General features: G+C 29.2%; 1 protein-coding gene across 2 annotated transcripts in view; it reads left to right on the forward strand.

The window, feature by feature from the left end:
• The window catches only part of LOC111680501 (kinesin-like protein CG14535), a 124,123-nt gene that overhangs the window by 44,380 nt on the left and 57,785 nt on the right, over nt 1-21,958 (forward strand). For both annotated transcript variants that reach the window (XM_046947931.1, XM_046947935.1), the window contains exons 3-5: nt 11,246-11,705; nt 14,669-14,720; nt 15,983-17,991. In XM_046947931.1, the coding sequence (XP_046803887.1) occupies nt 11,578-11,705; nt 14,669-14,720; nt 15,983-17,991 (2,189 nt within the window). In that variant the 5' untranslated portion in view covers nt 11,246-11,577. The remainder of the gene's footprint in view (nt 1-11,245; nt 11,706-14,668; nt 14,721-15,982; nt 17,992-21,958) is intronic.

Below are 21,958 nucleotides of genomic sequence, written 5' to 3' on the forward strand. Positions count from 1 at the left end.
TAGTCTATAGTCTAGTCTATAGTATAGTCTATAGTCTAGTCTATAGTCTAGTCTATAGTCTAGTCTATAGTCTAGTCTATAGTCTAGTCTATAGTCTAGTCTATAGTCTAGTCTATAGCCTAGTCTTTAGTCTAGTCTATAGTCTAGTCTATAGTCTAGTCTAAAGTCTAGTCTACAGTCTAGTCTATAGTCTAGTCTATAGTCTACTCTATAGTCTAGTCTTTAGTCTAGTCTATAGTCTAGTCTATAGTCTAGTCTATAGTCTAGTCTAAAGTCTAGTCTATAGTCTATAGTCTCGTCTATAGTCTAGTCTATAGTCTAGTCTATAGTCTAGTCTTTGGTCTAGTCTATAGTCTAGTCTATAGTCTAGTCTATAGTCTAGTCTATAGTCTAGTCTATAGTCTAGTCTATAGTCTAGTCTATAGTCTAGTCTATAGTCTAGTCTATAGTTTAGCCTAAAATCTAGTCTAAATGATAATATTTTTTTTAAGTCCAGCGCTATAGCCCAAGTTGAGTCTCTTGACCACGACATAATTTCTGCAATTTTATAAAATCAGTGATACATAATGTAGGGTAACCCACTGTGTATCCATATAAAACCACACAATCAAAAGGAAATCTCAATTTTAAACTGATGCCTGCTAACCGACCATAGTTGGTTATTAAAGCGGGCAATCATGCAACAACAACAACTCTAACAGCAACAACAACTACAACTATGATGATGATGAGGACTGACAAGGCTAAAATATTAGAAGGCCGTCATCTAGCATTTTTACAAACATAGACGTTTTGTAAAAAGACTATTTTTTAACAAGTGTTTTAATTTTGTTTCGCTTTACATTTTTTTACGTTTTCGTTGAAATCTTTAAGAAAAAATCGTGCTAAAAGAAAACAAAATTTTTTAGTATATTTAACACATGTTTGTTGTTGGCAAGCATGTTGCAATTTTTTAGTATGTTGCTGATATAGTAAACCTAGCAATTATCATTAAAACCATAAACATGATGCTATTTTGTTTCTTCAACAAACAAAATATTCTGTCTGTTGTATTAAAAATATTGTTTCTGCTAAATTAGAAAATGTGCACTGAGCACAGAGCAACAACAAGATCATTTGGTGCACTAAGCTAAATTATGAGCAGTGAACAAAATTTTGCACTTTTTATAATTTGTAATGATTAACATGAACAAAAAAATTTTTATAAAAAAAAGTTAGTTGATGTTATTTAGATGACTACGCTTCATTTGTTTCTTTTAAATATTTTCATATTTTTGTTATTATTCTATGCATGTTGCAAGTAATCTTTAAGTTGGCGCTAAGTAACATCTAGTACTAGTACAGATACATTGTCTGCCAACACTATAGTCATTCCACAGTTTGTTATTCTAGTAGTTGGTACTAGTAGTCTTACATTCTATATAGACATTGCTGTAATGTATATGAATTTGTCTCGTCTCGTTTTCATTGCTATGGCATTTGAGATTCTTAAACTAAACTATGAGCTTAATTACTGAAAAACACGCTTATCTTCATGTTCCATTCATTCATTTGGATGACAGGTATTTTTTCACTTTTATGCTGTGTAGAATTCCTCACCATATTTTAAAGCCATTTAAGAATATGTGGAGGTATTTTGTGTTGAGTTTTGTTTTCACAAAATAATGCATTAGGGCAGGTGTTATTTAGCCAAAGTGTAGTTACATAAATGCTGTTGAAAAGTTCTGCATGTATCACGTTCTATAAAATGCACGCAATTGTTTTTGTTTTAGGAGAAGCAATATAGAAAAAACATAATCCCTTTGAAAAATTTAGTCATGATAAATCTCGCCTTTCCTCTAATAATAATTGACTAGAAGTAAACAACCCCCATAGGAAAATTTTAAAGAAAATGTTAAAAAAATGCATTAAGTGAGAGAATAATTTAATACTCTTGCGTAGGATCCTTAGGCTAAATCAAAAAAATAGATTTCTTATGATATATTTTTGTTCTTGCCTCAGTAAGTACGAAAATATACATGTGTATAAAAATGAGCATAATCTATCAGAGAGCTCATTTATGACTCTCTGCCCAGGGAAATAGTTTGAGGAAATCTAACATATACTTTTTGGACTCTTCAGATATATCAAGCTTCTTTGTAGGTATTTTTAACATTTATTTTACTAACATACAAACTTAACATTTTGATTTTTAAAAAGCAACATATCAGTCAGATAGTTCAATGGTCACTCTTTGCCGATGCCTGCTCTAAATTAAATCATCAAATACTTAATTGCAAGATTTTAAATGGCATTAGCTTTGCATTCATTACCTTTACTGATTTAAAAATATCTCAGTGTAATTTCTTTTAAAATTGTGCAACTTTGTTTACATCCAAAACCAAAGCTCCTTTTCACCCACTTAGTCAACTATTGATTACGCAAAGTCGTGTTCCAACTGGTCATGATTGCACATATTCATATAATAAATCTTTAATTAAAAAGAATAGTTGTTAATTTTTCAACAACTTTTTTTTTTCAATTTGTTTATTCATGTTGTCTTCTTTAAAAGACCAGTGAAGTCTCTACACACACTCGTAGACAATTGACGAGCGTTGACCTAATAATTTATAGCGCGAGTCTCTCAAAATAAATACAACAACAACTGCAATGAAAACAAAAATTAGTCTCCATTTAAACATGAGATCAATTACCATAAAAAAATCAACAACAACTAAATATAAAAGAAAGACTTGTAACAAGAACAGACGGACGGACAGACAGACAGACAACCAATCAAGACAAGGAAAGACAGTCTTATATTTAAACCATATATTACCCGGCTTCTAGCAGGCTGCATTTTATTTAATTTCAACATACATAAAAAATCGTTTCAGTGATTATTAAAATGAACAACACAACAAAATTGTAATTGAACCAACAAAAGATTTTTATCGTTTTTTTTATGCTGTTGCTTGCATGCAACACACACAAACTCGTACAAACTACAATAAAAGTGAGCGTCTACTGTCAAAAGACGCGACATTTGTTGTCAATTAATAAATACAAATAAAAACACACATTCAATTTAATTTCAACAAACTTTTATTTTTGTTTATATATTCAATTACACTTGGGACAGACAGAGTCGGGCAGACGGATTGTACTGGACTGGACAGACATTGAGAAAATAAATAAATTTGCTGTAAATGTCTACCAAAAACGAAGACCCAATTGCACGTTTTTAACCCTTTTTAAACATGTTAAAAACATTTAACAACAACATTAAATGAATAAATGTCGTGTTCTGGTGTTGTTGTATTTAATCCATTAATGCGTGCCAAGCATTGAGAATCAATAATTTTATTGTTACTTTTTCACATTCTTGTAAATAAGAATTATTCTTGAAGATATTTTTAATTCAATATAAAGAGGTTCTGTTGTGTGTATGTTTGGATCAGGGATGGAAGAGTTTGTAGAATGGTGCTTTTCTTTCAATTCTTAAATATTGTGATTAGCTTGACACTAACAGCACTAAACCCATCATTTCTGGCGTCTCTTTACTTTTATAGAACATTACGTATGTTTCAAAAATAACTTAAAAAATTTAGGTCAAATACGATCGCCGTTTTTTCAATCTTAACTAGTCATTGTTTTTTAAAATTAAAATTGGTTTTATTATAAAAGAAATTCTTATTTTTCCACCCCTGCTAGAGAATGTGTTTACATGACAAGGGAATGAAAAATTCCTTAATTTGATTGTTATTATTAAGTCACGCCTTAATCATTATAGGAATTAGCTTTAAACATTATATTATTAAATTTCATTTACTTTTTATATAAACATTTTTAAAATTTAACGAAAAAAACAACATCTTTAAATAAATACTTGTAATAATGATCTTTGTTAAAAAGGTCAATAAGATCAACATCTCATATGTACCAAACATAAACCAAGATTGAGTTGTAAATCTCCTTAACAACAAGTGTGTTAGATGATTGGCTATAATTGACAAGTCATGTTTTCAGAAAAATTTCAATTCTCTCAGGTACAATGTTTTAGAAGGGAGATTGGCGAGTTAAAGGTACTTTGGTTGATTTTTCAAGTAACATAATTTCAAATAATATTTTTCGCTTTTGTTAAGAATATTTTTTTTTATTTGTTGTGTCTAAATACAAGTTTTATTTTCCTATGACAACATGTCTGTCATACATGACATTTTTTTCGTTTATAACAAAAGACTCTATTAGTTATTTTTTGTGGTTGGTTAAGAATGCAGTTTTGTAATCTCTTGAGAAATCTTTGGAAAATGTCAGCATTTGTAATTAACAAATTGAGTTTTTTTAAATCAACTTTGGTGGGAGTTCTTTAACCATTTGTTTAAATAACAAATTAGTGTCATGCTAATGTCAAGTTATACAACAAAATATTGTAATAAATTTAAACGATCTAAAGGTCAAAAGTTTTAAGAATAGTTTTTTATCCCAAATTTTTAATTTATATTATATAAACGAGTTATGGGTTAAATTGTCTAAAATGGTCATGCATCTTAAACTCATAGCTGTTTTACTCTAAAATGTCTTTCTTTTAATATACATATATATTTTCAGAATATACCTTTTGGTTCAACACTAAAATCCCGAATTTATCAGGGTCTTTAAAATTTCCTTAAATTAACTAAACGGTTTCTATTCAAATCTAGAATAGGGTCGCAGAACTAAATTGTAGATTTAGATTTAGATTTAAATCGGTTTTTTTAGACTTGAGAGTAAAGAGAATTTCTAGCCATCAATTTAGAAAAATACTCAGCAAAAGCTTACAGGGTTTTGAAATTTACTCACACAAAAAAATTTTAAGTAATTATTTAACACGGTAATGACATTGGACGCAAGTACTTACCGCGCTTGATTACAAGTAGTGAGTTAGATAAGTCCTTAGTAAGGACTTACCTAACTCACTACAGACTCCTTACTATGAACGCTTGTTTTTGAGAAGACAGAATCTACCAGCATACTTTCCACCAAAACCGAGCGAAAAATAAATTTCAAAACTAAAAAATTCGTTGTAGTATATATATTTGGAAGAATGTATATAGTTTTCATTTCAAAAGTAAGTTCCTGAGTAAGTACAAGTCATTACCATGCTTGTGTTCGGTATCCACCACATCCGCTTTTAGATTCTTATTAGGTTTAGTCATTTCGTTTGTAAAGCATCAAAATATTAGACGCAAGTACTTACCGCGCTTGATTACAAGTAGTGAGTTAGATAAGTCCTTAGTAAGGACTTACCTATCTCACTACAGACTCCTTACTATGAACGCTTGTTTTTAAGAAGACAGAATCTACCAGCATACGTTCCATCAAAACCGAGCGAAAAATAAATTTCAAAACTAAAAACATCGTTGTATATATATTTGGAAGAATGTATATAGTTTTCATTTTAAAAGTAAGTTCTTAAGTAAGTACAAGTCATTACCATGCTTGTGCTCGGTATCCACCACATTCGCTTTTAGATCCATATTAGGTTTAGTCATTTCGTTTGTAACACATCCATAAAAGATGGGTCCTTATTATATACTAAAACAATCTAGCCATTACCGTTGTAAAAACTTGATAAAGTCCAAACGGAACAAGCTAAAGAAATATTTTTCTGGTGGTACAGCTTGTTTGAAAAGCCAATATAGGTCCAAAATTTCCTATTTAAAAAAGTTCACTTCAAAAAATGAATATAACGCTTAAAAATAATATAGTTATCAAATTGGACTTTAGACGTTTTTAATGGAACAAAAATGTATACTTTAAATTTTTGAGGATTGGTCCATAAGTCTACCCATATAATGTCCCACTTAAAAATAGCAAGGAAAATTAGCATTAACATGTTTTGCTCAAGTTTTATAAAGATCGGCCCATATTTGACCCTATTTCTATTCAAAAAGTCGATAAGCTCTCTTAAACAATAAAATATGAATATTGAAAAAAACGGATAAAAACTTTAAAAAAATAACGAAATTTGTAAATGTTGAACTATTGTTTTATATTAAAATTCAAAACTTTAAAACACCTTTCAGAAAAGTAGAAAAAAACAACTTATTAAGTTTTTCCTTTTTGCCACAGATATGTTTTTTTAGTTATGAATGTCCGAAGCATATTTTCCATTATCAAAGTCATAAAATGCCTTTACACTATTTTTAATCACATTTTTAAGAAATCCCATAAAATGTTCTTAAACCTGTATTACATTAACAAACACTACTAAATACCTTAATAAAAAATAGTACATTATTTTATAACTCCTTCATAAAAAATGCATATTAAAACTTAATTTATATTCTCCTGACATTAATCAAACATGTCTGCGATCCTTATAGAATATAAAAAACATAAAAATATTTTACAGTTTCTCGCTTATGAAGAACAAAAAAAACATATTTTATTATTAGCATTAATATTTCAAATTTAATAACATCAACATTTTATGACACACGTTTCATATTTATCTTATTTTTTAGTTTTATATACAATTCTTTCTATGAAGTTTTAAGTTTTTTTTTTTATTTTCTTTCTCTTAATAATATTTTCTTTAGATTTTAATATTATTTCTAAGGATTATATGGTTGTGTTGTTTTTATTTATCATTACTTCACCTGCAGCATTTTGATACCCTCGTTTTTATAATAATTTTTACTTTAACACTCAAACAAATCTTCTTCAATTGCCACAAAATGACTTCGACAACTTCAACACACTAGTAAGCCAAATAACAAATATCAACAACGCCAACAACTAACTATCTGCAACAGACTTTTTTTATTTTATTCTACAACAATTCTTATCAAATTTAAATCTTAAAAATATTTCACAAGTATTTACGATTACGAAGTACATGAAATGAAGTAAAATAAAAGAAATGAAATTGAAATCAAAAAAGTACGAAATAATGTCGTATCATATCATATGTGTGGAGTGCATTTGCAAGGAGTTGTCATTGCAGACATACTAAAGCTCAATAAAACAGTGTAGAAAAAAAGTAAACAAACGCTTCAATATAAAAGTAATATAAATTAAAATGGAAAAATATTTATCAGAAATACCAAAAAGACATCAAAAATTACTTTATTCTGTAACAAACTGCTTAGTTAAAGTTGGCGTATGCCTACTTCTTTGATGTACTGTTACATTACTTATTCGCCTTCTAGTGGAAAATATTTATTTTGCTTGAATAGTTTTGTGAACAATACCAGATGAGAGAAAGATTTGTTCTGTGTTTTTTTTTTTATTTTATTATTATTTGTTGTATGTTGAAGTAAACTCAAATAATGCACAATTATTTATGCTACTCGGTGTTTAGCCGCAGGACTCGAAAGTTTATGAATCCAATTGTTAAATATGTAATTTAGACGAGTTCATAGGTGAATGAGAATTTGTTTTTGCTATTTTTAGTTAGTACAAATGGAAATGCTATTTCCGGTATTTAAATTTTGGATTTTTATCTGTTTTGTTTGAAAAGAAATATATTAGATAGTTGATGAACTATGTTTAAGCAATGAAGGAGTAAATTGAGAGAGAGAGAGAGGTAGGATTTTAAGGTTTGCAATTAATCTGCACAGGAATCTAGATTCGAACAGAATTTAATTCGCTGCTAAAGACCGTTAAAGTTTCATTCTTTAAAAACCTGACCTTTCTTCAGAAAATCTTCTTTAAACATATTTACTTTAAAACCTCAGTAAAGCGATCATAAACTAAAAATTTTCTTGCAAATTTAATATAAACGAAATTCATTGGAGATCTCATCTTCGAGAATTCCAAAGTATATATGTACTTCTAAGGAGTTTTAAAGGATTCAGATCATTTACACAAGTTATGCATTAGTAATAAACTGATGCAATGAAACGCGTTCATGTTAGCATGCAAAAGATTTGTTAGGAACAACGAATATTTCAGAAGTATTCTGTAGCTGTGTATTATCATTGCATTGAAAATGACCTTAACAGTAGATGATATTAGAAACATGTATGGACCACGCTCGCTTACAAATAAGATGTTAGATAACTTACTATGTATGTGCGTCCAAGGATAGTTTGTGTTGGGTTGTCAACATTGTGCTGTATGTTGACAAAGTATGTATATACTTTAACAACGGATGTTATTGAAAAATTATACACTTAGGTGTCAATTTGGTACTTGACATGTATTTTTGTTTCCCTCTGTGTACTTATATAATAAGTTCTTACTTATTTCAAAACAATTATAGGGAAAGTGTATAGACTTTCTAAAATTCCCAATTAGTGTGAGAAATTCGAAAAAAATTTATTTATTAAAAAACTAGTTCCATAATAGAAACTAGTTCCATAAGAAATTCATATTGATAACACAGAACCAGTTCTGAAGGTTACAATTTCAAACAAAAATCACTCGTCTTATAATTTTCACCAAATAAAATTTGTTCTATAAATCTTTGATAAATATGTTATGAATAAAGCAGTAAAAATAAAAAAATAAATATAAAAAGGTAAAATTTGATGTTGCTTAGTAATTATTATTTATTTAAAATTCCATATTAGAATTTAGTGTTTTTTTAGTTTGTCCTTTAGTTGTTATTTATAAAGTTGTTTAAATAAAGTATATGAAAAAAGTACGTTGAATGGTTTAAATAAATTGTTTTAGGCTTGTTATTTAGTAGCAAGTAACTTGTTGTTATTAAAACATTCCATGACTTTTTGTTGTTGTTCTAATACAAACATTTGTATTACATCCTAAATCCCTACAAACAGGATATGAAAGTTGAGTAAAGTTGAATGCAAAAAAAAAAGAAGAAATTCAACTAAAACTAAATATACACTAAAAAGGCAGTGCAGTAAAGGTATTTAAACATTTGCAGTGAAAACATTTAAAAAAAGTTGTCTTTCCATTAGTATAATTACTTACTACTACATATTGTTTGTATAAATTTTAAATACTTTTCTAATCACTTACATATAATCAGACAAGTAAGGACTTTTTTGGAGTTTCTCCCGCTACCAACTGCTTTTTACACAAACTAAAAGAAATTTTTTTTCTGTTTAAAAACCAATAAATTAAGTGGTGTTGGGAGTACGACAGCAAGTAGCCTAGGTTCATATTCTGTGTGAGAGTTTATTGTTTGTTTTTTAAAATAAAACAATTTTTTTTAACTTGCTATTTGCAAGTACTTATTTAAGTAGTGATTTGTAAGCGGTCGTGGTCAGTACTTGCGGCAATGTTATAAGTTAAAATGCTAATAAATACTTAGGGAAAAGCTAATTTGTAATTTCTTTAAAAATATGAAAAAAAATCGAATTAATTATTTTTGTTCTCTGTGCCTTTTAACACTAAAGTAAATCCCTGGCAAACTAAATAGTATAAAATAAAAATCTTTATTAAAAAAATAAACCAACTAACTCCGCTTATGAAAAATTCTCCATGTTGTTTTTAATATGCAAAGCAGATTGTTGATGTTGTTGCCGGGTTTATTTATATTTAAAAATATATAAAACCGTTTGAGATTTGACATTTTTTCTGTCATTTTATGATATTAAATCATGACTTTTATGTTTATTCTACACAAATGAGGTGTGATAAAGATCTTGGCATAAAACAAACATTGTCACATATGAACATAGTTCGTTTCTTTTTTTTTTGTTAACTGCAAATGGAAAAACTAACACACGGAGTTTTACAGAAAAAAAAGCTGGAAAATTTTTTTATTTTTTAAACCATTATAGTTTAAAGTAGAAAATTATTATGGAACCAAAAAAAAAAAATAAGAAAAATAGCAAACAATGTTCAAATTAGTTGTGTTGTTGTGAATTTTGTTACGTTTCTGTCATAAATTAAGTAAAATTTATGGTTTATTACGAAAACTTTGCACGTTTCATGTGTGTTGTCGATTTCATTTTTATTAAAGTGTTAATTATGGGTTGTATTTTCTTTGTTTAGCAGCCTTATTTGCTGTTTACTGTGTTTTTTGTTTTCTTAAGCGCCTTTAATTTATTCCTATATAATATATATTTTATTTGCTGCTTTTTAGCAACAAAAACCAGGCGGCATTTTTCACAGGAAAAAAAATCCACACAACTTATATTTTAAAACTACATATTTAGTTATTGGTAAAAAAAACAAACTTTTTTTTAACAATTTTAAATTTATGCCAATAAAATATGTTCGTAAGTATTGCAACAACCTATAAATACTAATGAATGACAAATTATGATTACAAATTGTATTAAATTGTATCAAAGACACCGACCACCAATGTTTGGTTACGTTGAAAGAATGAATGATATGTCTCTATCTAATTCAAAGTTAAACAAATATTATTTGTATAATTTGATGAATATTTGTTTATGTTAAGCACGAAGAATTTTGACAATTATTTATTACTAATTAACTTTACAATTTGAATAAGTAAATGAATTTAAATTGTTTGGAAAATTTTATAAAAAATTTTAGTTATGTAGAAAATATATCTGGGTCCGAAGAAATACACCTAGGTTGAGCGCGCTATTGTTCATTGAATTATTATTTGTTGACTACCTCGTGCTCCTTTCCCTTTAAAGCTGCCCGTTAGCCTTAGCCGTTAGCTTTCTGGATCTTCAATATAGAACCCGAGACCCACTTTGTCCCCTTTGCCATCTTTGTAGCAACGGATTCCTGCTGATATTTGCTCTAATGTTCCTCTTGACCAAGACATTTTATCTGGGATCAACGTTTTCAAGTTTCCGATGATTGTGTATAATCTTCCAATGTTTCCAGTATACATTGATGACGTGTATTAAAACCGCTTATGACCAGTTCGCCTAAAGTAAAGAGCCGTTCTGCTATAAGCTCCGCCTCATATCTTAAATATGTTTCAATGGACTAAGCAGCATGTACGCTGAACTCTCTGTAGTAATTTGATATTAAACTTTTTGGATTGTGTAGTAGCATTAAAAGTAACTACTAATAATATTGCAATAAAACATTTTTAAGTTAAATTTTTAAAACACATTAATAGATTTTTATCTTTAGTGTAATAATTTGTTTATTTTTCAACTTCCTCCATTGTAACAATAACAAAATCAAAACATTTATAAATTATCTACACAGAAAACATAAAATTCAATTTCGCTAAAAAAATCTCAACAATCATACAATTTATGTTCATTGCTTAAGCATTTTCAATATAATTTTTTAAAACATTTGAAAAACAAAAATCATAATTATTTTACTTAAAATCATGTTTTTCCTCACTCTTTTCATATCTTTATAGATAAAAAGAAATAATAAATATAGAGCTGCGACAAGAGACAGACAACCCGCAAATATGTGTGAAGCACGGAAACTCAGTCCAAACAATTACAATCATCAATATTGAAAAAGAACAAAAAAATATATTCTTACATGTCAACCAACAACATGCAGAGACATACAAATATATAAAAAATACCAACAAAGTTTGTTTTTCAACTTCAACGTAAATAGAAACGGTAACACGCACGCACTTTTGAGATAAAAATACTATGGAATACAAAATATGTATGTAACAAAAATATTTACAAATAATTTGCTAAAACTTGGAAATTAAAGCAAAAAAACATCAATATGTTAAAACGCACTAAATCAAATCGTTCTCAAAGAACGGGAAGAAGGCCCTCTGGTCATGGTGCTGCAAATAGTGTTAAATTGGGTTCGCAGCACCAGCAACGTTTGGAGGTGGTCGATGATAAGAGGTAAGTTCATAATTTTATGCAAGCACCAAAAACTTATTCTAAAAATTAAGTAAATATTGGTAAATTTGGTTAGAAGTAGGAATTTGGGATTTTCAAATAAATCTCGAAAACCCGATATCGGGACGCGGGTTTCGTAAGGCGATGAGTGTGCTCAACATTTATTTTACCTTACATCACTATAGTGTGGAAGTTTGAAACGCATATTGGTCCTTCACCCTCTGGTTATTGACCGTCCAAGTAAACCAATGAAATGCTTTATTATGAATGATAAATAAAATTTTATTTTCAAAAAGGTATAGGGTATCAAATGGCCGGCCATGCCGTTAGGTTTCACAGGCTGCTTACTGCAAAGTACACAACTATACTTGTGTCCTGGAGGTCCCTTGTATAGCCTGTTTCTGGAACATATAATCTTTCAAATTAATTTTAACAACATTTACAGAAGTCATATAGGGATGCTTTACGAGGATCCATGTGAGGCTACATGGATCTTTTTATTGCTGACATTTCAGCTTATATGTTACTTACTTAATAAATAATGTAATTCGAATAAAAGAGAGGCTAAAAATATTCAACACTGAATGAGGGTAGAAATACAATATTGCGGCTGCGGAGACGGATATTTTTTTATATTGAATTTTAACAACTTAAATCGTTGAAGAAATCCGCACCAAATTAAAATTTATTTTAATTTGTTTACGGATTTTCTCTCATTTACATTTAGAGTGCCATTGCCATTCATACTTTTAATGAACAAAAACCATGTGGTGAACAAATAAACTATGAAATACAAAAACAAAAAACAATAAAATGGCTACAAAATCCGCAACCGTAGCCGCACTCTATTTAATTTACATTATCTCTGGGAAGCAAAAAACGCAACCGCATCCGCAGGTTTGTATTTCTACTCTGATTCAGCATATTTTGTAATCAAAAAATATTAAACTTCTCTTATTTTAAACTTTATAATGTACATATAAATTTACTTTGAAAACACTTTAACTTCAGGATGTTAAAGTCCCAAAAGTTTATATTAAAAAATCCCTGTTTTCGTTATTTTCAACGGGATTAGATTTGGCATCTCTGGTTAGCAGCACCAACCAAGTCTGGTGGTTGCCTATGATAAGAGGTGAGTTTAAATTTTCGAAGTTAAACTAATTTAAACTGTAGCAATGATAATGAAAATTAATTCACCTTGGTTTTTGTCTGAGGTGAAAAGTGTAGTGTTAAGATTTTATTCGAATTGTCAGTTGGGTTTGTGGCTTTACTATCATATGATGTCGCCATCTATATGTCACATACATCTATTAATCGTTTTGCAAGTTTTTATTTTCGAATATTTGGTGTAAATATTGGATATTCATGTGGTTATTTCAATAATAATTCTATGATTTATAATTCTATGTTTTATAAGTAAATAATTTATAACTATGAGTTATAAATTATATAACATAGTTATTAATAAATTATAATTTAAAAAAATTAATTTACAACATTCATAAAAAGTATTTCAATTTTTTCATACATAAAAAAGATTGGATGTTCTTTTTCTATGAACATTTTTTTCTGAGATGTTTCTTCACTTCTTGTGTTTAAGATTTGTATACGGTTTTTTTTTAATTTCATATTTGCAATCGAGTCATATCTACATACATATGTCTATAATTTCGCAGTTTAATTCTGCGACACCTGTTGAACTTAACTAAAAAACTATTTAACATACAACTTCCGTTAAACACCTGGTCTTTGATTATAATAAAGCTTTATTTTGGAGTTCAAACCAATATGTTAACTTTTTGCTTATTGAATTTTTACTATTCATAAGAACTAAAAATAGAAGTGTGTTGACTTTTTTGATTATCACATAAAATTTGCTAAAATAGTTGTATTGCAAAGAAAAGACATCGTCCCATTTATATTTATTAGAATTTAATAAAAGGAGAAAGATTTAGATTAGTAAAACTTTCGATTTTCAAAAGCCTCCTCTAAAAACTATAGATTCACTATTTAGAGGAACAATGATTTTCGACATATAAATAACAAGGTTACTAGTAAGAGAGCTCTTTTGTTACTCTCAGCCGATCCCTGAATTAGAAAGAGAGTTTCATATGATGTATGTATGTTCTCGTAACATTGTTTTGATAATATTTGCATAAAGATAAGAAGGTCTAGATCAGGAAATATAATAATATATAATTTGGTCGATATATGAATATATCCGAATTTTTTCAGATTTGATTTCTGGAATTATATAGATTTCGTTAAACATATATATCCTTTTATCGCAAAAATATTTTAAATATTAGTATTAAAGAACAGAGAAAGAGAAATGTTTGTTTCATTTGAAACAAAGCATCTTTATGGTTTGCAGCTAATAACGAGGATGAAAAAAAATTGATGAACATTTCAGTGTGCTCTCCGTATATAGCGATTTATAGAATAACTTCGCTCTAAAGTAATTGTGAAAAAATATGAACCATAGGATTTTAGAGATCCTGCTTACCATTCGATTGTTGCATGTGGATGAATGAATTCTGGCTCTTATATTTTCAAAACAAGCGTCGAAGGGTTTTGTATACACAATATTAACTTTCAAAAGCTTTCTTTACATTCGCTGGTTCTCTACTCATATGTTGTAGGAGTATTATATCGCTCTATTTAATCTTATCACCTAATGGCCCTGTCTTCGGATTGTCGAAAACTGCTGTTGGAACCAAAATATCCGGCATTGTTTCTCAAGCTTTGCTCAATGTAGTGTTCATGACCTTATTAACACCCAATCAACTAAAGTCCCTATTATGGGGTTAAGGTCTAACATTCCTCATTAACACCAATTATCCTGTATACTGAAATCTTTTATCCACCAGAGTTTTACAATTATTGTTTTTTTAAATTGTGAATATATTAACAAAAAATTTTTGATATTAACAAAACTAATTTAATTTTTATTTTCTTCATTTTAGATGCAGTGATGACGACTCCTCGCAATCTTCAGTAACGGGGGCACCAGTTTTTGTAAGTATAAATAAACTGAAACGCAAAACTTCTAAAGATTTTTTTTTGATATTAATCAAAATTTATGTACAATTCAGAATTAACATGTCAAAATCTCAACAACATATTTAATTAGATCGATGAAATATTATTTAATTATTAGCCAATCTTTCCTTTTGATGTTTTCCAAAATTTAACAACAACTCACATAAAACTAAGCACTAAAATACTTTATGATTTATTGTTTTATAAATTATATAAAATTAATACACATTTTAACAAAAATGTTTACCAAATTTTATGTTCTGAATTAAACATTCATGACAAAATCGCTAGTAAATTAACCCCAAAATTTAACTAATTCTATGGTTATAGTGCAAATGTTCCAAAGAAATCTTCAAATCTCCTAAAAAAATGTCCATAATTTATTTGTGTGTTCATTTTAGTTTGTGTAACCAAAAACTTGTTCCGCAAAACATTTACTACAAAATGATGAGCTGGTTGATGCCCTGACTGCCTCATGTAAATGCCCATTTTTATGACAAGTGCAACATGATGATGTTGTGTGACAGTCGTCATAAAATTTGTATTTTTTTATATTTTTGGAGGCGTGCGTGTTTTTATTTTTTTAATGTTTTATTCCATTTCCATGACACTTCCAGTCAATCATAAAACTACATGAAGCTGCAACATTTTTATGGGATTTTTTTTTATTTTTAGTTTAAATGTATTTTTATTTTGGGGATTGTTAAGATCATGAACAATTAATTTGAACACAAATAAAATGAAAATGTTTCAAATGTGTGTGTTTTTTTTTTTGTACTCTAGTAACAATGATCATCTTTTTGGAAATTAAGCATTTTAGAGAATTTGAAGAATTTTTTGAATGATTAATGCTAATTGAAAATGATTTGAAAGGGAAATAATGGGATGTTCATGACATTGGCAATTAAAAGGGAGTTGCATAAAAATACATTTTGGGAACATGTGTAAAGAATCTTTTTGAAGTGTATGCTGTTGAATGATGAATTTATTTTGAATTTTAAGTTAAATTTTTTAAAGAAACGAAACGAATGCATTATTGAATGAAATGTAAATTAGTTTTTAAGTAATTAGAAACATGCAGTTTATAATAAAAAAAATTTAAAAATATTTTTTATTGTTTAAAAAGCATTTGAACAAATTTATTTCTCGCAGTGTTGAGAATAAACTTTCTTCATCCCAGCCTTCCAAAACTTTATAATTAACAAAATATTTAACATATTTCCGTATTGTATTTGTAGGCTTCTGTCCATCGGCCTAGACATGTGGGTATGAAACGAAATGAAAATAACACTGCCACCACCACCGCCGTTGCTCTCGCCACAACAAACAACGGAACTACAGCAGCCATCATGCATATGGGGAATAATGCAATGGCAATGCAAAGGCCAAGTTATCAACAATATCAGCAGCAAAGAAGAATACAATTTCAACAGCAGCAGCAACAACAGCATCATCAATTGCAAAAACAAATGCATCTACAACAGCCATATCAAGTTGTAAATGTTGGAAATGTACAAATGAGTGCACAACAACAACAGCAGCAAAAATTACAAAAACTTAAAGGGTCAACATATGAATTAAACTTCCAGCAACAGCCATCACCATCATCGTTACATCATTCTCAACAGCAGCAACAACAGCAGCAGCAGGGAGTAAATCACACACAATATTTGCCAGCTGGAATTGCAAACATGAATAGTCCTTCTAATCGTCCAAGTACTGGTCAGATACAACAACCACAACATTCAAACAAAACCCGTATACCAATACAACATCAAAAGATGACACCACCGCATCAACAGCAGCAGCAACAACAGCTACTACACCAGCAACATCAACAACAAGCAACATTCAATCAGATTTCAAAAAATGCCACTAATTTATTGAATGATATTTACGAGCGTAACTTGTTGAGTCATACAACATTTCAGGAAAATGAGCAACAGCAGCAACAACAACATTTACAATTTGCTATACATCAACAACAGCAGTTGCAACAAAAAACCCTCAATAGAGCTCAAATACCTTTGCACAATCAGTTACAAAATTCCGGACAAATTTGGTTGCATAAAACTCCCAAAGCACAAATACATTCAATGAAATTACCCACGCCACCAGCACAAACTGCAGTTACACAACAGCAAACTGCCACATACCAACTTTCTGATTCGTATGTGGATCCTGTGGATACCAAAAAACATTTCCTATTCGATGCCCACAACCACCAACCTCCACCACCACCGGCGCCTCTTAATCATGTTTATGAAACTATTAAAGAGAGACCACCCATGCCACCTCCACCACCAGAGCGTAATCAAAATATGAATAATCCGCCGCCATTACCACCTTCAAGACTACTGAAGAAAAAACTAATGGCAGCAGCAGCCAATAATCAAAGTAACACTTCTAAGAGCCACAAATCTCACAAAAAATCAGCTCATGATAAAGATCTGGACAAGAAACCCCATAATAGTAAAATGTTGCATATACAACCACCTGCCTATGTAGCACCACCACCTCTCTTGGCTAATGGAACTAATAAAACACCATCCCAGTATCCTTATAGTTTACAGCAAAGAACCAAAGCGGATGGAGAACATAGAAGTATATTGTATCAACAGTTAAGGGAACAAAATCAAAAGCAACAACAGCAACAACAAAATAAAACTCCCACAAAAAATGAAGTTAATGAAAAAGTGCAACAACTACCAGCAGGCAGTAGTTGCATAAACAAACATGTTGCCATTAAACAACAGCATCCGCAGTACTCCCAACAACAACAGCAATGCACGCGTGAACATCCTTTAGGTGCTCATGATGAAAATCACATGCAAGCTCCCCCACTACCAACACAAAATGCTAACAATAACATCCCCTCAACACATACTTCTACGGCCACTTCCAACCCGGAGTCAATGATGAATATTACATTGGATGAACATGATGCCCCACTTTCGGTTGAGCATACTTTACAACAAGCCGGCTTATTGCCACAATCCTCCACAAACTCAGTGTCGGTGAATGGTAACAATAACAACGTCAGCAACAACAACATCAATAGCAATAATAATCGCAACAATAGACCTTCCGCCTTGCCTATCGTGTTTGAGGAAGATACTGGAGAGTTTCAGGATGTTTTAGTGCTCGAACAAGATGGTACGGCAAAGTTACCGTATCGTCATGGTAAAAAAATTGAAGTCAGTCTTGAAACGGCCCAGGCTATGGCTGCTGCCGCCTATTATGCAAGGTAAGTGTTGAAAAGAGTATTATATTTTTTACTATCCTGATGCAGTGTTACTTTAAATCTATCGAGGGTTAATTTTTAAGGGAGTAAAAGATTTTTTAAGATTTTTCTAGCAAATTTTTACACGAAAATATCATAAATGATTTTTAACGAAAGCTTAGCAGAAATAGTAAATCTTAAAGCTAACAGCTGTTTTCTTCAAACAAATATTATATTCTTTACAAAAAACACTTTAATACTGAAGGCTAAAAGCATTTCTCTGGAAAATGCTTTAAAATTTCTTTACAAAAAGCTTTTTGCAAGCTTTTAAACAATAAGTATTTTAATATACATATATGAGTACTTTTATTAAAAGTTTTTTCATGAAAATAGCAGAAATGCTTTTTACCGAAAGCTTTATTTCCCAGAATTGTTGATTACTAAAAAATGTTTTCCCTAAAATGTTTTTAATTTTATCAGGAAAAGCTTTTTACAAACACTTTTATACTAAAAGCTTTTAAAGAACCATATAGGTTTTTTTCAAGAAAATTGCAGAAATGCTATTTTCTTTCTTAAAAATGCATTTTTAGTGAAATTTGTTACAAAAGCTTTTAAAGCTACTATTTATGAAAGCTTTTACCAGTGTTGTCTGAAAATATCTCCAAAACTAAATCTGTTAGATATTCTCCGATCAACCTGCAAATAGTGTTTAGACTAACGAAATCCAAATCATCTTATCCTTTTTAATTTACTCTCGTTTAAAATTGCTCTAAACCAAGTTAAAAGCTTCTAAACAATGCAACACTATATCTAAAGGGTGGAGTAGTTGATATAGATCTATGTATATATCATCTCCATGGGTTGAGACACTTTAATTAGATTTTTATAACAATTACCAAATAGTGTGATGATGTGTTTCGTCAGTGAAAGTAAATTGGCAACCAAAAGACCAATACAAGGAAAATGTGTGGGCGTTAGCATAAAACTTATGGAGGGAAAGTTAAATCGTACAGCCCCGTTAATTAAGTGGATGGTACTTTCTAAGTAAAGTTGTTAGCCATGATGAAAGCTTTTTTACGCCAAAATGTTCTTTAGCTAAAAGTTGTTTAGGGTGAATCGTTTTATTTATTATTTTTGGTATTTCATTGTTTTGGAAGTGAATGCCTGGTTGGCGGTGCATAGAACAGAGATTAGTACCTCAACAGAATAGCAGCGTTTTAACAAAAATTCTTTTGTTTTTCAACGATGAATAGATGAATGGCTGATAAGACAATGGAGTAAAAAAGCGTTGTAAATAAAAATTGATGAATGAATGTAGAAGCATACAAAGGCAGATGGACGGACAGACAAAAGAGTTTTTAAGGAATATGTTAATTTTAAAAAGTAAAAAAGAAATTGAAGTGATATTAAGTGTAGATTAAATTTTGGTTTATGTTTTTGTAAATAGTTTAGTAATTGCAGCCGGAATATAAAGATTTGTTGCAGACAATATTTTACAAAGGACTAAAGGAGATGAGGTGTTGTTGATTTATTTATAGCAGTAAAAGTTAAAAGGAAGGAGTTTCTTTAATCTTTATTTATAAAGCTAGTTATGAATGGTACTATATTATTTGATGTTTTTGTAAAATATTTTGTCTAGTCGCTATTAATATTAAATTTTTCATAAGTTTATTGTACAAAATATTTTTTGTGAATTTAAATTTTTATTAAGTTCGAAAAACTTTAGGGAAAACATTACATTTTTACAAACCCTTCAATAGTCCAAAAATAGAATCAATAAACTTCACCATCATAAATTGAATTTTTCATGCATTCAAAAACACTCACACGCTTTAAAATTGTTAAGGTACATTTACCAAATAAAACATTAAATAGAAAATCAAATCATAATTTTCAGCCTTTAAAATTTTCTCCCCCTTTTGGAATTTTGATTAGATTATAGAATGTTTTATATCAAAGGAAAGAATTAAAAAAAACGCACAAAAATATTGAAAATAATTATTGACATGATATGGAGATGAGAGATGATGAAGCGTTTACTTCATTTGTAAATCATGTTGTCAACAACAATTTCACACTTGAAAATTTTAGCTCCTGTAAAATGGATGAGAAGAAGATGAAAAAAAAATAAGATAAATTTCATCAAACGATGATGATGTTATTTGTAGCTGGAGTTGATAAAGATGATGAGTGTTTATTCTATTTGGAGATATGTATGTATAATAAATATAAAATGGGGAAAAGTAAAAAATTTTAATTAATAACTATGACAGCTTTTAGAAGCTGTCACACAAGAACTGTTGATGTTGAAGTGTTTCAGATTATTGTATGTAGTTGAGAGACTGACTGAAGGACAAGTACTTTTTAAAAATTTAACGATTTGCGTTTTTATAGTTGTAATATTTTGCTAGAAGTTGTAAGTAGCAGTAGTCGTAGTAATGCAAGCAGCAATTGCTGGTTGTAAAATTGCTTGATGGATTTATAAATTTATAGACAACTTTTTTGTGTTTTTGTCTTTGTTTGGGTGTTTCTTAAGCTTAATGAAGCGCAGTGCCTTTTTTAACACTCATAAACATTTTTAAGTGGCATCTTGTACGGGGACATGAGAAACAGGCATAGAGGAAGACAGTCTTGTCTTTTTCTATACGAGGGATATCGTATAAGTTAATTGATGGATTTTTGCAACAATATTTTATTTAAGTTTAAGTTTTAAATAAAACTTTTTCGAATAATTAGCTTCTTGTAAAAGCTTCTGGGCAAGAAACTTTTACAAAAAGCTTTTTATCACCATATTATGTTCGAAAATGTATTTTTGGACCTTTTTAACACAATATATATTATTTTATTTTAAAGCGAAATTTAAAGCTAAGAAAAGCTTTTTCTGCTAAAATAGATTTTTAGTAATTTTTTTAGTACAAGAATATTATATAAAATCTTTTTTGATCAAATGCTCTTAGTAAGAAGAACTTTTGAACAAAAACTCTTAATAAAAAGTTTTTAATTTTCACAGAAAGCTTTTGCTCATATCATTCACAAAATTTTTCTCTCATATTTTTTTTCACAAAAGGATTTTTTAAGAAATTTTTTTCCAAAAAATATTGTTAATTTAAATATTTATACTAAAAGCTTTTTTCCTATAAATATCTTTCCATCAAAAACTTATAAAAAAGCTTTTTTTAAGATGTTTTTACACAAAATATTTATTTTCAAAAAACTTTTCATAACTATATCATGTCCGAGAAAGTATCTTTAAAAGCTTTTTACCACAAAATAATAATAAAACGAAATTAAAGACTGAGAAAAGCTTTTTTAAGCATAAACAGATTTTTAGTAATTTTTTAATTCAAGAAACTGACATAAAAGCTTTTTTAATCAACTGCTTTTAGTAAGAAGATCTTTCGATCAAAAACTCTTAATAAAAACTTTTAAATTTTTACAAAAAGCTTTTGTACTATAATATTCTCAAAAAATATTTTTTACATAAAATACTTTTAACTGAAAGAATTATACTTAAAGCTTTATGCAAAAAGCTTTTTGCAAAATATGCCTTAAAACACAGTATATTTTTATTATTTTTTCCAACAAATTTCTCTCCTTACTTCCTATACCAACAAGACCATTTCCACAAAATCTTCTTCATCGACATGGACAACTTATGGGAGTTTAACAAATGATAAAATGACACTTGATCGTAATGGAGTTTTTTAATGCTTTTGGTGTTGTAAAAACAAATTTCAAATTTACGATTTTAGTTGTTCGCTTAACTTCTAAATGTATCTATGGCCATGTAACAAATTCTCCTTCCATCCATCCGTCCGTCCGTTCATTTATTCCAACATTTATTTATTCTGCAAAGATTTTTGTGCGTTTTGTAACAGTAAAGAACTTAGTACTCCAACTTTAACATTTAGTTGACAATTATTTAATTTTTGTTTTCTTATAGACCAAAAATTTTTAGTTTTTCCTATTTGAAAATTTAAATATATAAAGT

This window comes from Lucilia cuprina, chromosome 2 (assembly GCF_022045245.1).
Source record: "Lucilia cuprina isolate Lc7/37 chromosome 2, ASM2204524v1, whole genome shotgun sequence".
Lineage (NCBI taxonomy): Eukaryota > Metazoa > Arthropoda > Insecta > Diptera > Calliphoridae > Lucilia > Lucilia cuprina.